Source organism: Aptenodytes patagonicus, chromosome 1 (genome assembly GCF_965638725.1).
Source record: "Aptenodytes patagonicus chromosome 1, bAptPat1.pri.cur, whole genome shotgun sequence".
Lineage (NCBI taxonomy): Eukaryota > Metazoa > Chordata > Aves > Sphenisciformes > Spheniscidae > Aptenodytes > Aptenodytes patagonicus.
Window position 1 is genome coordinate 121,781,419 of NC_134949.1, and position 12,843 is coordinate 121,794,261.

General features: G+C 42.8%; 1 protein-coding gene across 1 annotated transcript; it reads right to left on the reverse strand.

Moving 5' to 3' along the window:
- Positions 1–3,579: 3,579 nt before the first annotated feature.
- Positions 3,580–12,730, reverse strand: MIS18A (MIS18 kinetochore protein A). The gene is made up of 7 exons (XM_076352946.1): positions 12,484–12,730; positions 12,313–12,379; positions 11,753–11,875; positions 10,390–10,483; positions 8,394–9,686; positions 7,509–7,644; positions 3,580–4,391 (listed from the first exon to the last, which is right to left on the reverse strand). Exons 1-5 carry the CDS (start codon positions 12,728–12,730, stop codon positions 9,606–9,608), a joined length of 612 nt encoding a protein of 203 aa, XP_076209061.1. The 3' UTR covers positions 3,580–4,391; positions 7,509–7,644; positions 8,394–9,605.
- Between the last annotated feature and the right edge of the window lie 113 nt (positions 12,731–12,843).

A 12,843-nucleotide genomic window follows, 5' to 3' on the forward strand; every position in this document is an offset into this window, starting at 1 on the left:
AAGGGGCTGGGTTAGTACTCCAGCAAGGGGGCTAACAAGGCACCGGGCTAGTTAAAATAAGCAGCCTGAAATTTAACAGCAGCATTAGGAATGGAGACCTTCACAGCTAAGCTAACCCAGCCCTCTGTATTTATTGGGGTTGGGGAGAAGATGTTTTAAGAAAAGACTTCTGATAGCAGCAACCAGGAAGGGCTTGTGTGTTTGCAAACTGCTTCCAAGCCTTGTTAATTCCTGCTCAAATATGAAGCTTTGTAAGCTTAACCCTCCTTTCTCATCAGCTGCTTTCAGAAAAGCTCTGCTGGCCTGATATAATGCAGAGCTTTGCTTATGCAAGGTTTAAAGAACAGCCATTAAAAAACAGCCGTAGTTTCAGAGAACCATCGGTTTTCACGGGTTCACCTTAAATCCAGCATTCTTCTCTGGATGTGTGCTACTCACAGCTCAAAAGAGCATGCAGAAAACGGTGATTTGAAAAAAAAATGCAGAAAACAATTGAAGTGTGAACAATGAAGAGCCTATTGTTACTCATACAGGAATCTCTGCATGAAGTCACTCTGTCCCAGGATATTTTTAAATACATATTCAGCGGGTAGATGTTTTGGTTCTTTTAGGAACTGTTTGAGATTTGCCAGCAGTGTTAATTAGCTAGCGGTGAACAGTGTGCAGTTTGTCATCCAAAACTTAGGCTGTGGGCTCCTTTTCTAGAGTATCACAGTGCCACTGAAAACTAGATTATGGTCTATTTATAAAATCCCAAAATAGGCAAGTTTTCATGTTTTTGACCTTACCTTACTTTGCTTTGTAAAGATAAGCTAAATGGTTTTAGTTTCTGTCAAATCATGGAAATTTGCTCCTCAATATGGATTAAATGAATGCTTGCTACATTTTATTGCTTCTATAACATCTCATATATCAGAAACAAAAGACAGATGTGAGCCCCAATCTACTCTCAAGATTAGAAAAATCTGTCTTGTTCAGGTTGTTTTTTTTTTTTTCCATAGGAAGCATCACAGTAACAATAGCACATCATCATCAAGGAACCCCCAGGGAAGTAACAGATGAGAGTCCTACGGACTCCTTTGTGGCTCTGTCTTAACAGTTTTGAGTCTAACCAGTATTTATTCAACAAACCCACACCTCCTACCTCCAAGTAACAAAGCAGAGCAGCTGGCAGTCCCCAGCTAGCCTGCAAATTCATCTTGAAGAGCAAATAGGTGAAGAAAGGCAGGCAAAAACCCTGCAGCACTGCGTAGTGAAAAACCAAAGTCCTGAGTGAGCAGAATGAGCTGGAGGGGAAAATCCTAATTGTCACTGCTAAGCAGCGGTGAAATCTCTTATGGAGATGTGCCCTCTCCCGGCCTCACCAGGAAAGCGTGGAGGGACCGCAGGTGCCGGGGACACAGGCGCCGCAGGGAGGTTTGGGAGCCTGTGTTACTCTGCTGTGATATTAGCAAGCAAATAAATGAAATGCCTGTCAGCCTGGCAATCACCTATTAACAAGTCGTTTGGGTCAAGATTTAAATAAATAGAGGGGCTGCCCAAAGTTCAGCTCCCGGGGGGCCATTTAAGCACTGGTTTTTCACGAGTGCAGGAGCACCTGAGCCTAAAGCGGGCTTCAGCTCCTTAGACTGCATTTGGACGGTTGCCAGCAGCTTGAAAGTCCCCCCTTCTATTTGGATGCTTGAAGATGGTTATCTGAACCCAGCTTTCATCCCTAGTTGTTGTTGTGATCGCTGCTCTTGTTTGTTTGTGGTTTTAAATTGGGGCCTGGGAGGGAAAGCTTTGCCAGGCTGGGGCCCAGGGAAGGCTGCCCATAGACAAGCCCCACGCCTCTCCCTCTCGGGGGCTGCTCTGACCCATGCCACCCACACAGCTATGGCCCAGGGCCCCCGCACAAACCCACCGCCAGCTGTGAACAGGGCCCATCCCACGGATTTCCAGCCATGGAGCATCCTTTATTTGAGCACATCAGTGCCTAGGAGTTGGCTTACTGATTCTGTTACAAATCATGCACTTCACTTCCAATATGACTTTTGCCTAGCCTGCAGTCCAAACCACTGCCCCCTCCTGCTGCTAGACTGAGGGTCCCTGCATTAACAGCTCCGTTCCTCAGGGATGAGCTGACAGACAACACTTACCCTTCTGTTCCCTGAATAAGCTAAACAGTTGGAAGGGTTAAAATCTTTAATGAATTAAAGCATATTTTGCTGTCCTTAAGACATTCCCCTGCCCCCTTCAGTATCAGCACCCCCCTCAAACCATGGGCATCAAGCAGGAACACGGTCTTCCACGAACAGCCTCCCTGTCCTAGCCTCCGCGAGAGTTAGTGCCCACTATTTAATTCTGAAACACCACGAGGAATACATCTGTGCCTGATCCTCTCATAGCACATTCTTATCAGAGGAGAAAACTGCCAGAAAATTATTTTGAAATGTTTAAAGTGAAGCAGCTCTACACAGTGGATTCATGTGGCGTTGTACAGCAACATAACATCATTTTGACAGCCTGGCATAGCTAAGAACAAGTCAGAAAAGCCAAATGCATTTCAGGCTTTTAATTCCTTATTGTTTGAACCTTCTATTCGCTGTGCTGAGAGATTTGGAAAGAGTTTTCCCTCGGTTTACAAAAGCTTTAAAACAAAGCTTTTCTGTCATCCTCGTATAAGCACTAGCCCTTAGGAGCTAGGGGGGAAACGTAGCTTTCACACCAGCAGAGAGTGAAAACAAGGGGATCTTTCCTGATTTATCTCCCCAGCGCTTTTGTCCTAGCAGGAAACACAAAGCCTTGTACTATAAAATTACATAGGTTTGGTCTCCTGGGTGACTTGGCTGAGCTTGGACTTCTTGTTAATTTAAAAGAAAACACAATTGTGCTCATTTTCAAGCTGACAATGATACTCCACTCCTCTGGCCACAGGGTAGGAGGCAATGGAAGACATACGGAAAGAATTGCCGGGATGGTGTCACGCTGCTTGGCGTTGCAGAAACGAGCCTTACTTCTGTCATAGCCCCTTAGCAGCCAACAGAGGGTGGCCATGGCTGTTCGCAGGCCACAGCCCTTGTATTCTCATGGCGATAAAAGGCTTAAGGGTTTGAGAAACACGGTTGGGGCTTGTCTGGTCTTGAACTCCTTTAGCTTGGTTGTAGCTGTATCAGCCCATTGCCAATAGTCGACTACAGTCTAATTTGTTCTAGCTATAATGGCAGAACTGTCTAGCAGTTTAACATTCAATTTGTTTTCAGCTTTAGATTAGTTTTGTATAACTCCAATTATGACCCCAAAGCATTATACCTAAGTGCGCAGGGATTTTGCTAGCCTGTTAACATTACAGTACTGAACTTGTAGACCAATCAGAAAGTGTTAGCAGTCAGCTGCTTGGAAACGTGCATGAATAGCATCAAGCTGTGCCAAGAAACCCCCCACTACCAACATCAGCACATCACCTGGTAAAAAACCTGGACACTGAAATACCTGCAGCATCCCATCTGAGGGAAAAAAACCAAACCCAACACCCTCCACCGCAGACCACAGGCACATAGGTGAACATCACAGCAGAGAAGAGGGGGAGATGGTAGAAAGTCTATGTAACAGTTTTAATTGTATTATTAATCGGAATTAGCAATAATTGGAAAATTTGGACAGTAAGTGCTGACATCATTGTAACTAGATGAATAATAGCTGCTTGCTACTATTTTGACTAGATTGCTAAAGCAATTAATTACACTAACAATACATTGCAATTCTTTACTCCATATAAGAGGAACCAAGTACTCATTCCAAGTGTAACATTATCAGTTCTTGTAGATCATATGGATGTTGAGTAAAAAAAAAAAAAACACACTACTAGTACTTGGCTCCTTTTGCTATTTTCTTCCTGTTATTTTTTTCCACGGAGATTTTTCATTGACTTTCTCTTTTCAATTATGGAATATATTTTCTGCAATCCTTTCCTGCCTGAAGACTTGAGAAGGGTTGTCAAAGGATCTGCTGCCTTGTTCCTACAGAGGACTTGACGTGCATCTGCACTACAATGCCTGCTCTGGTATTTCCCCCCCTGCCCATATAAACACATTTTGTGAGAATAAAAGTTATTTTATTCCAGAAACAATCTGCTGTGTCAGTTTACTCTCCAGCAGCTGTATCTGTCAGTTTGCCCATGTACACAAGGCCTAAAGGAATCTGATGTTCAGGTCTCTCTGGAACTAAACCAATTCAGGTGCTTTGCTCCTTTTGGAATCACACATCTATTTTCTTCATGCTTACTCCCACAGTATCATGCTTTCCTGTCAGGATATTATGCGCCAGTTTTCTCTTCTTCACCTTCTGTTCCTTCTGCTCTGGCACATTTTCTCCAGTTCAGACTCTTCTTCCGCTTTTCTCTATCCTGCCAGCTGAAAAGGAAGGGAAAGAGGCATTGATGGAGGCCGTTTTCCAGCTAGTGGATTCTCAAACTTTAAGTGGATGAAGTACAGGGCACTAGCGGACACCAGGGAGGGAGGGGTTCCTGTCAAACGGTTCATTTCACTTCACACATCTACCTCAGGTCTCTAAATGAGGCGGCCACCTTTAGTCAGGGAAGAAGCCTCTTCCCCTGTCAGTGGAGGACACGGGGACCCTAACCTCCTGATTTAGAAATCTCAGTCAAGGGGTGTTCTCCTTTCTCATGAGCATTCAGAGTACAGCCATAAGAGTGTTGCCACCTTCACCTCAGTCCCCCCAGCCCCCCAATTCCCTTCTCCCTCCAAGTAAGATCTGTCCCACCTTGCATAGCAGTTTTGCGCTTGCACTTTTCCTTTCCTTTGTCTTTTCAGCCATCTTGCTTGCTTGGTCTCTTTCCAGGAAGCCCCAGCCGTATCCATGGTGCTTTAAGCTTAACAACAGCAGTTACCATTTTCAGCCCACTGCCAGTGCTATCTGCTGGACCTCTGCTCTACTGCATCTTGCCATACAGTGCACACTTAACTCTTCCCTATGCTTTTTCCAAGCCTTTTTTAGAGCAGAAAAATCACATCCAGACAAGAACATTAATTTTTGCTCCTTTCCTACTCATTATCTCTACTGCTTTTATTACCAAAACAAAAGTCCAACAACAGCCAGGAGAGTTTTGAGACTCTCACCTTTTAGACCTCTCCTGAAACCAAGATCTATAATTATCATATGGATTAGCCAGGAACTACCATGCTCAGTAAAGAACATTGCCTGTTTGGGACACGTTTCCAGGAAGGTATGTCCAGCCTCTGCTGCAGTGCTAAGTTTGGAAAACTAACAAAAGCAATCTCTAGCTAACTTATGCATCTTAGCCTAACCTGAAATTCTGGTGCAATCAAAAAAAAAAAAAACAAACCACCAATCAGCAGCTCCGTCCCTGACCTTATGGAGTCACCTTGGCAACTCTGAAATCCTAGCCTCAGCAGCAGATGACCATGTCATCTGTAACAAAGATAAAGACACTTGGAAAGGCCACCAGATGCCAAACTCAGCATGGAGCTTGCTAGCCATCCCTGTTGGACACTCCATGTTCTTGTGCAAAGAGGAGACTGTTCTCACATTGGTTCCCTCAGGTTTCCTAGGCCTTTATGGACAAGTACATCTGTGCTGCTAAATGCTTTAGAGCCCATTCATCAATACTTCTACATGGCTAACGCTACTGTCATTCAACAGCTTTCCCCCAGCTTGAGAAGACTAAGGACCACAGTGGGCTAGATTTTGCCCACACCAACATGAAGCACAGCGCCTATTTATCCTCCCAGCACATGCCATTCACAGGGCTATTGCCAAAGATGTCCTGCTGCTATTTTACAAGGTAGTTACCACCAATGGAAGCTTTGGCCAATATCCTTTGAAGTCATACAAGCATTTCTGGCAAAGATCAGTTTGGGAAAGCAAGCTGTTAGGGTCAGTTTTCAAGTACAGATACATATGCTAGTATAGACAAAATTTGTAACAAAGGAGACAAATCTTTGCTTTTTCAACCAGAAAGAAACACCTTTTTTTTCTGTAACAGTAGCCAGGATGTCAGCAGGTGCTGGGTGGGAAGGTTCCTGTCAGCATTACCTGGGGCTAACGACACAGGGTGGCATAAGTGTTTAAGTTAAATAGTTAAGAATATAAATAAGCATAAAAATATAAATAAAACCAGTATTTCAGACACATTGACACTCTAGCAAATAGTAGTCTACAGTCATAAGAGGAACGCTAGGACTAAAATATAGCTCACCTGTCTATTCCCTATCCCCCCTTCAAAAGCAGCTTATAAAAGCTCCAGTCTCACCTAAGTTAATTCCCAGTTTTCATCTTTCCTAAGCATATACAGATCTTTTAGCATACCTGTAACAGTTTTTGTGTTTGCCACTTCTCTTCAACTGACAATTTCATTGTGTGTTTATTAATAAGCTACAGAGAACACATGCAACATTATCCATCCTTAAATACATTCTTTGTGTGGAACTGTATGGTCTTCCCCACCCTCATTCCTTTCCTGCTAGTTGATTCTGCACATGTGAAGTTTTGCTTGTTATTCTTCTCAGTGTTTTAGGGTGGTTTTCAAGTTACAGAAAAGTGTTTTGAAATTTGAATCAGGGGATATTGAAACCTCAATTTTAATCCTCTGAAGACATGTATTTTATGTTATACCACTTTCTCTCTCTAAAGGGCATAATTAGAGTGAGCTACAAAGTACTGTTGTACTTGAACCAAATCCCTGCCGTATTTAACTGCATACAAAGTCAAAGAACTCAAACAAAGCGGTATTCCCCCCCGCCCCAGCACATAATGCACAAAGTGCCTAGGAAAAGTATAAGGAAGTGTACCATAGAGCATGCAGATTCCCCCAAAGGAGAATTAGACTTCCTATTTATCCTGCATTCGAAGGCAGAAACCGAGAAACTAGGTTTAGAAGGAACTGTCACCCAGTAATAGGTACTGCTTATTAAGCATGGAGCAATACCTTTTACATGAGACTGTATACTGTACATCCTGCTGGCACGCTAAAACTTTGCTACTATATTTGGTTAGGGAACAACTACAGCTTTCCTTAATGTTTAAAATTTGTTCAAGTGTACCATAATACACATTTATACATTTAAACAGAAATATTCTCTATTATATTACCTTTAGCCCAGTTAACTACTCAAGATACTAGCTCCTAATCGAACTTCACAGTAACAACAAATTATTTCAGCTTCTTGGAACAATATACATACCGAAATACACACATTTCCCCATGCAGATATAAATATCTCTACATCCATATGAAATTTATTCTAAATTTAGACTGCTCATTGCACACCTTAGCAAAGCAGCAGCTGGCAACCCTTGAGAGTGTGGAAACGCTATTTTAAGAGTCTGTTGTGTTAATGTACTCGAGCTCCCACCTACAGTATACTAAGAGACATTGTTCTAAATATACACTGATGCCAAATGCAGGTATTCAATAAAGATACAGAACACCATAACACTAAACCAAGGAGAAAAATGGTTACTTAACACGCACTTGTAAAATGTGTTACCTGTGTATGTTTCATCGCAGGAACACATACTCTAATCCAGATTCTTTGTAGTCATTTCTGCCTCCAAGTTCAGGGATACACTGGTGAGATTATGTTTTTTGGGTTCCTTCTTCAGCAGGTATTTTTCCCATAGTAGCTAGAAAAGATGGATAGTTATGGAATTCACATGCTTACCTTAAGATAAGCAACCATTTCTTATTTTGAATGCTTGCTTACATATATAGACACCTTACTTTCATTACACATAGTAGCAATATATAGGACAAAGAGACAGGTGCTAGGAATCTACCTAAACAAGTCTCAGAAGGAATTCAGCTGGTGAATCTATTTAGGGAATTCACTCTGAACCAGTTAGCTGCCCTCCATGTTTAATGGAGGAACATGTTTGAAGTTTCAGGTGCTGCTTGAGGCCAGCAAACCTGGTTCTTTCCATCAAGAGAAGATCTAAAATGGTTATTTCGTAATATAACTGAACAAATACAAGAACCCACTTAGAAATTACCTCCAGATTGATAAACATTAGGTTATTCAACCTCCTATCCAAATTATTGGCATGTTAGAGGTGGGGAAGCATCAGAAAAACATGCAATTTTATCTTTGCACCTTTGTGTTTTGCTGCTACTTTGTTGGAATACAGATATAAAAGATTATGTTGTCCTGTCTCAGTCTTTGGTTAAAAAAAAAATATCTACAGAGATCCTTATGGGCTTGCGTCCCTGCTCCCATAGTTGTCCTTAATAGAAAAAAAGAAATCCACATGTTAAAAAACCACATATATACATATCTGGAAAAACCATTATTTCTGAAAAGGTAAGCCTATCAAGCCATCAACTGTTAACATTCCCAACAAAAACATACTCTGTATAATGAAAAACATCAACCAACCTTCAATTAAAGGGCCGAGTTCATGGTTCTCTTCAGACATCCAGGATGAAATCTATTATGCCTCTTACCAGCATTCAAAAACTTGTTAGAGAAGAAACTGCCTCAAAAATTTACACTGGAGTAGTTTGATTGGAAAGGTTAGAGCTTATAACAATTCCTTTGGCAGGTATGCAAGTTACAAAGTGTCTTAGTTACCTGAACATGAAAGAATACGAGACCCATCACTACAGCCTAAACTTGAGTACTACTTCAAAACAAAGCAGTAAATAGAGGAAAGGTAGGGGGAAGAAGCTTTTAACAGAAACAGTAAAATTAAGTAGTGTTGGGTAACAAAAAAAAACCTTTTCAAAATTATTCTTCCTTTAGACTACAACTGCTTGCTTCTGTTTTATTGAAAAAAATACTTGGAACACTCACACTATATAAGAAACCCTGACAATTAGTTAAATACACAGAAGATCAAAGACAAATAACTGAAATATCTGCATTAAAACAACAAAATACTGACAAGTGCTCATAATTAGCATTTTGAATTCATTGCTCAACTATACATCAAGCTTTGCTTAAAGGTGTGCTGCCACCAGCCTTGTTTATTTTCCTCCCCTTGAAGCTGTAAAACATATGACCTCCAATACTGCATGGAAAGCCATTTTATCTAATACTTTTAAAGCCTACTTTTACATTACATTTTAGTCTTGAGCTTGCAAAAAAAAAAAAACCAAAACAAACCACCCCATATGGTTATTGTGCCATTCCCGCCTCTGAGCACAGGTCAAGCAAAGGCTGCGGAGACAAGAAAAATTACGTATGCTGTTCCTTCAGACATCACAGGGATTTTTTTTTTTTATTGGTTTAGGAAGGAGAAGCACACCCAGTTCAGGAGATATTAGATAGCAGGGAAGTCAGGAGATAAATGCTTTGCTTTCAGAGATAAAAATTTAAATAAATATTTACATATAAACCAAAAGTCCACAGAAACTTGATTAAAAAATTCTGTTCCTTTCTGGGGTATCCTTTTAACAGAAAGGGGAGGAACTCCTTGTCTATGGTGAAGACTCACAGTCAGCATTGTTCTACCGCAGCATGAGCCACCAGTGTCTTTCAGTTGTTTGCACAGCTTTTGCAATGTTGCCACAGACTTCAGAGGATTGCAAGGACGAGTTTCACATACATCATTCTCCTGCAGGTAAAGCTTCCTGCATGTAACTTCTCTCAGACTTTATTGTGAAGAGAAGCCATACTCGATTCAACAGCAGTCAGTCTTGTCTCCAGAGCCTTTAATACAGTGTCTGCCTGTAAAGTACACAGGGAAAGATACTTGGTTATAAACAGAACTTGACAATGCAAAGAGCAAGTGTAGATGTCAGTAAGTACTCAAATTTGATCTTGCATCACCAATCCTATTTGATTCTATTCCTGCTCCTTTCATAGTTTGAAAGCTCACTCAACTCTAACATTAACTCTCCATACTCTCTCAAATCTGTAATTGTCTTCAACCTTGGTGTCAGATCCACACATTCAGCTTTTGCTAGACAACCATCAGCTGTCAGAGCCGACTTTGTTATACTATTTGCTCCCAACCGATTGCCACCTGCAATCAGAAGTTTTCCATAGAACAAAATGTCAATTTATTATGTAACATTTCAATACAAAGTTACAGCAAAAACATTAAGTCAGTTTACATGAAAGAGAAAAGACACAAGCAAAACAAAGTTAAGTGAAAATCTGGAGAAGTGAATCAGAACTAATTAGAAACAAAATTTCTAATTACTGACAGACATAGATAGGAATCTAAAGCTGTGCTTGGTAAACAGAAAATGCTAATTACCATTAAAATGGAAGGAAAAGTTACTGAAAATCTTGCATAACACAAGATATTAATAGCATAAAGTATTACAGCATATGTTAAAACCCACAGAATTGATCTGGAGGAAATAAGGATATTAAGATTTCATAGAGGTGATTTAAACAGAGAATGATACAAGGTTAATCTTACCCTTTGTAGCACCTCTTCCAAGACAGCTCGATTTTCAAGAGTTAAAGGTTCCTCATCAGTAAGAGCTTGCTTTTCTGAGGAACCTAGAATGTAACTGATACACTACAGTTTAGATTGTGCAAATTGCACTCTGAAGGCAAAAAAACAGATGTAGGACTCATCTATTGTTCTTAATGATTATGAGATTATTATTAATACACTAGCAAAGCGGAAGCATGATTCCAGCAACAACAAAAAAATCTATATTTAGTAATCTTGTAAACAAACTGTATGGTGGAATGAAAAGAGTTTTAAGTGCAGAACTACCAAGACACCACCGCTTTACAAAAGTTAGAATACAGTCAGGAATTCTGGTGCCACAGGATATGGTGAAAAATTATGCAGACATTGAGAACAGTGTAGCACTAGCTGGGAGAACCGGCCATCACCATTACTGTGCAAGAAAGTGCCATTTTGTCACCATGTTAGTGTTTCAGAGAATTTTACTGCCATGGAAAAAGCAAAGTATCATAGCTGTGGAAAGAGAAAAAAACCACTGTCCAGAGTAGGAAGGTGAACATCCACATAGATACAGCAAAATAAACTGGAACTTAACAAAAAGCAGAAACATTAAAACTAGCCCAGACAGAAATAAAGGTAACCTATCACTGTTTACTAGAGCAATGCTTGGATAAAAGCACTCTGGTGTGGAAATGTAGTTTGGGATATAGTTATTGAAGAATATTTTAAGACCACTTTTAAGTGCTATAAACCAATTAAAACCAATACAATAGCACACCTTCATTTTCCAGACAGTTTTTGACTGTAAGACAGTTAAGTGAGACCCTCAAGCACATATTCAGTTTTAAGACTTGCTTTTGCCTGCTTTAGCAAGGAAAAAGCAGACTTGAACAGTACAGGTCAGACCTCACCCTAAGTTCTACTTAAGCCCCTATCTGCATGTTCTCTGCTGATATCTACCTCCGATAGCTTACAGCCAGGCCTATTTGGTGCTACCTATGACTGCAGGCTCATTTTATGTCATCTAAAGCAGAGCACGTATGTAGTCTCTTCTGATCAAATGAGAAGGAACCCTCCTGTGTTGTATACCTAGTGTTATTTTCCTGGGTGGTATGCAATTTCTTATACAGAAGGCGGCCCTGGTATTTTCTTTTTTCTAGGATTTGTCTAACATTACAGAGATGTTTCTCACACTTCAACACTATGATGCTAACAGCAGTAATACAGAAAACCACTCTGGAACAAAGCGGCAGAAACAGCTACCTCTGGACATGCCACAAATATTAACGGGAGCATCCCTTAGTAGGATGCCTGGTGGGTGAAGCTTAGCTGGCAGACTTACCAACAAAAATTCTGCCTTTACCTTTCAATTGAGTCAACATTGAAACAGAACAAATCCCTCTTGTAGTCGAGATGCTTTGGGGTGCATCTATAGATATTGCCAAGTGTCATTGAGCAGCCAGAGCAGAATAATGTTTCAATCATGCTGCAAGTAAAATATGTAACGTTTATTCAGGAGAAAAGAAAAGGAAACACCTCTCCCCATCCCTATTCTAAAAAAAAAAAAAGCAAGCCATCCATTATGATTTTTTTAGGGCATTCACTCCTGCTTTACATAGTGCAATTACGAGCACTCATCTTTCAGCCTGCGTTCCCGGCGGCCGGCTGACCTCCACAAGGCTAATACATAAGCATTCTGTACAGTCGGCCCGAAAGAAGCGTTCCAGGCCCAAGCTCCCCGGCCCTGCCCGGGGGAACACAGGCACTCCCGCCCGCCGGCAGCACCTGGCGGGCCGTTTATCAGGCTTTTCCCCAGCGCCTTCCCCGGGGCCTCTCGGCTCCCTCAGGAGAGGGAGGGAAGGGCCCAGGTGGGGATCCCCCCCGCTCCCGGGGCAGCGGCGGGGCTCGGGGGCCGGGCCTCACCATCCGCACTCGCCGGGCCGCTTGGAGAGCTTCCGCTCCTCGTCCACCGAGACGCTGGCGGCCGCACCTGCGCAGAGGGGGGGGAGGGAGGGAGGGAGGTGACCAACGGCCGCCGCGCGAGGCGGCGCGAGGCGAGGCGGGGCGGGGCGGGGCGGGGGGCGCAGGACTCACTGCGCAGCAGGATGCAGCCCGCCTCCTCGTCGTTGGTCACCCAGCTCAGCGTGTCGCCCACCGGCCGCTTGCAGCCGGCGCAGAGGAACACCATGGGCAGCAGGTCCGCGTTCTCCGCACCCGCCCGCCGCTGCTGCTGCTGCTGCTCTGCCGGCGGCGGCACCCGCCCGCTGCCCACCTCCAGCAGAGACAGGGAGGAGTCCAGCTCCGCCACAAGGCCCGGCGGCGGGTAAAGCGCGCCCGCCATCGCCTTCAAACCGCCCGCGCCGGAAGCGGCAGTGACTGACGGACGCCCGCCCGATGCAACAACCGCGCCACGCCCACCGCCCGCCGGGGCGGGAAATACCGCCCGCCCCGCCC

What these genes read in the sequence shown, in the direction of transcription:
- MIS18A (XM_076352946.1), bottom strand. Translation starts at nt 12,730, where the DNA reads ATGGCGGGCGCGCTTTACCCGCCGCCGGGCCTTGTGGCGGAGCTGGAC. An exon ending in GGGCTGCATCCTGCTGCGCA is followed by an intron (nt 12,380 to 12,483) that starts GTGAGTCCTGCG and finishes CCCTCTGCGCAG; the next exon opens with GTGCGGCCGCCAGCGTCTCG. An exon ending in TGGAAGAGGTGCTACAAAGG is followed by an intron (nt 9,687 to 10,389) that starts GTAAGATTAACC and finishes TGTACTTTACAG; the next exon opens with GCAGACACTGTATTAAAGGC.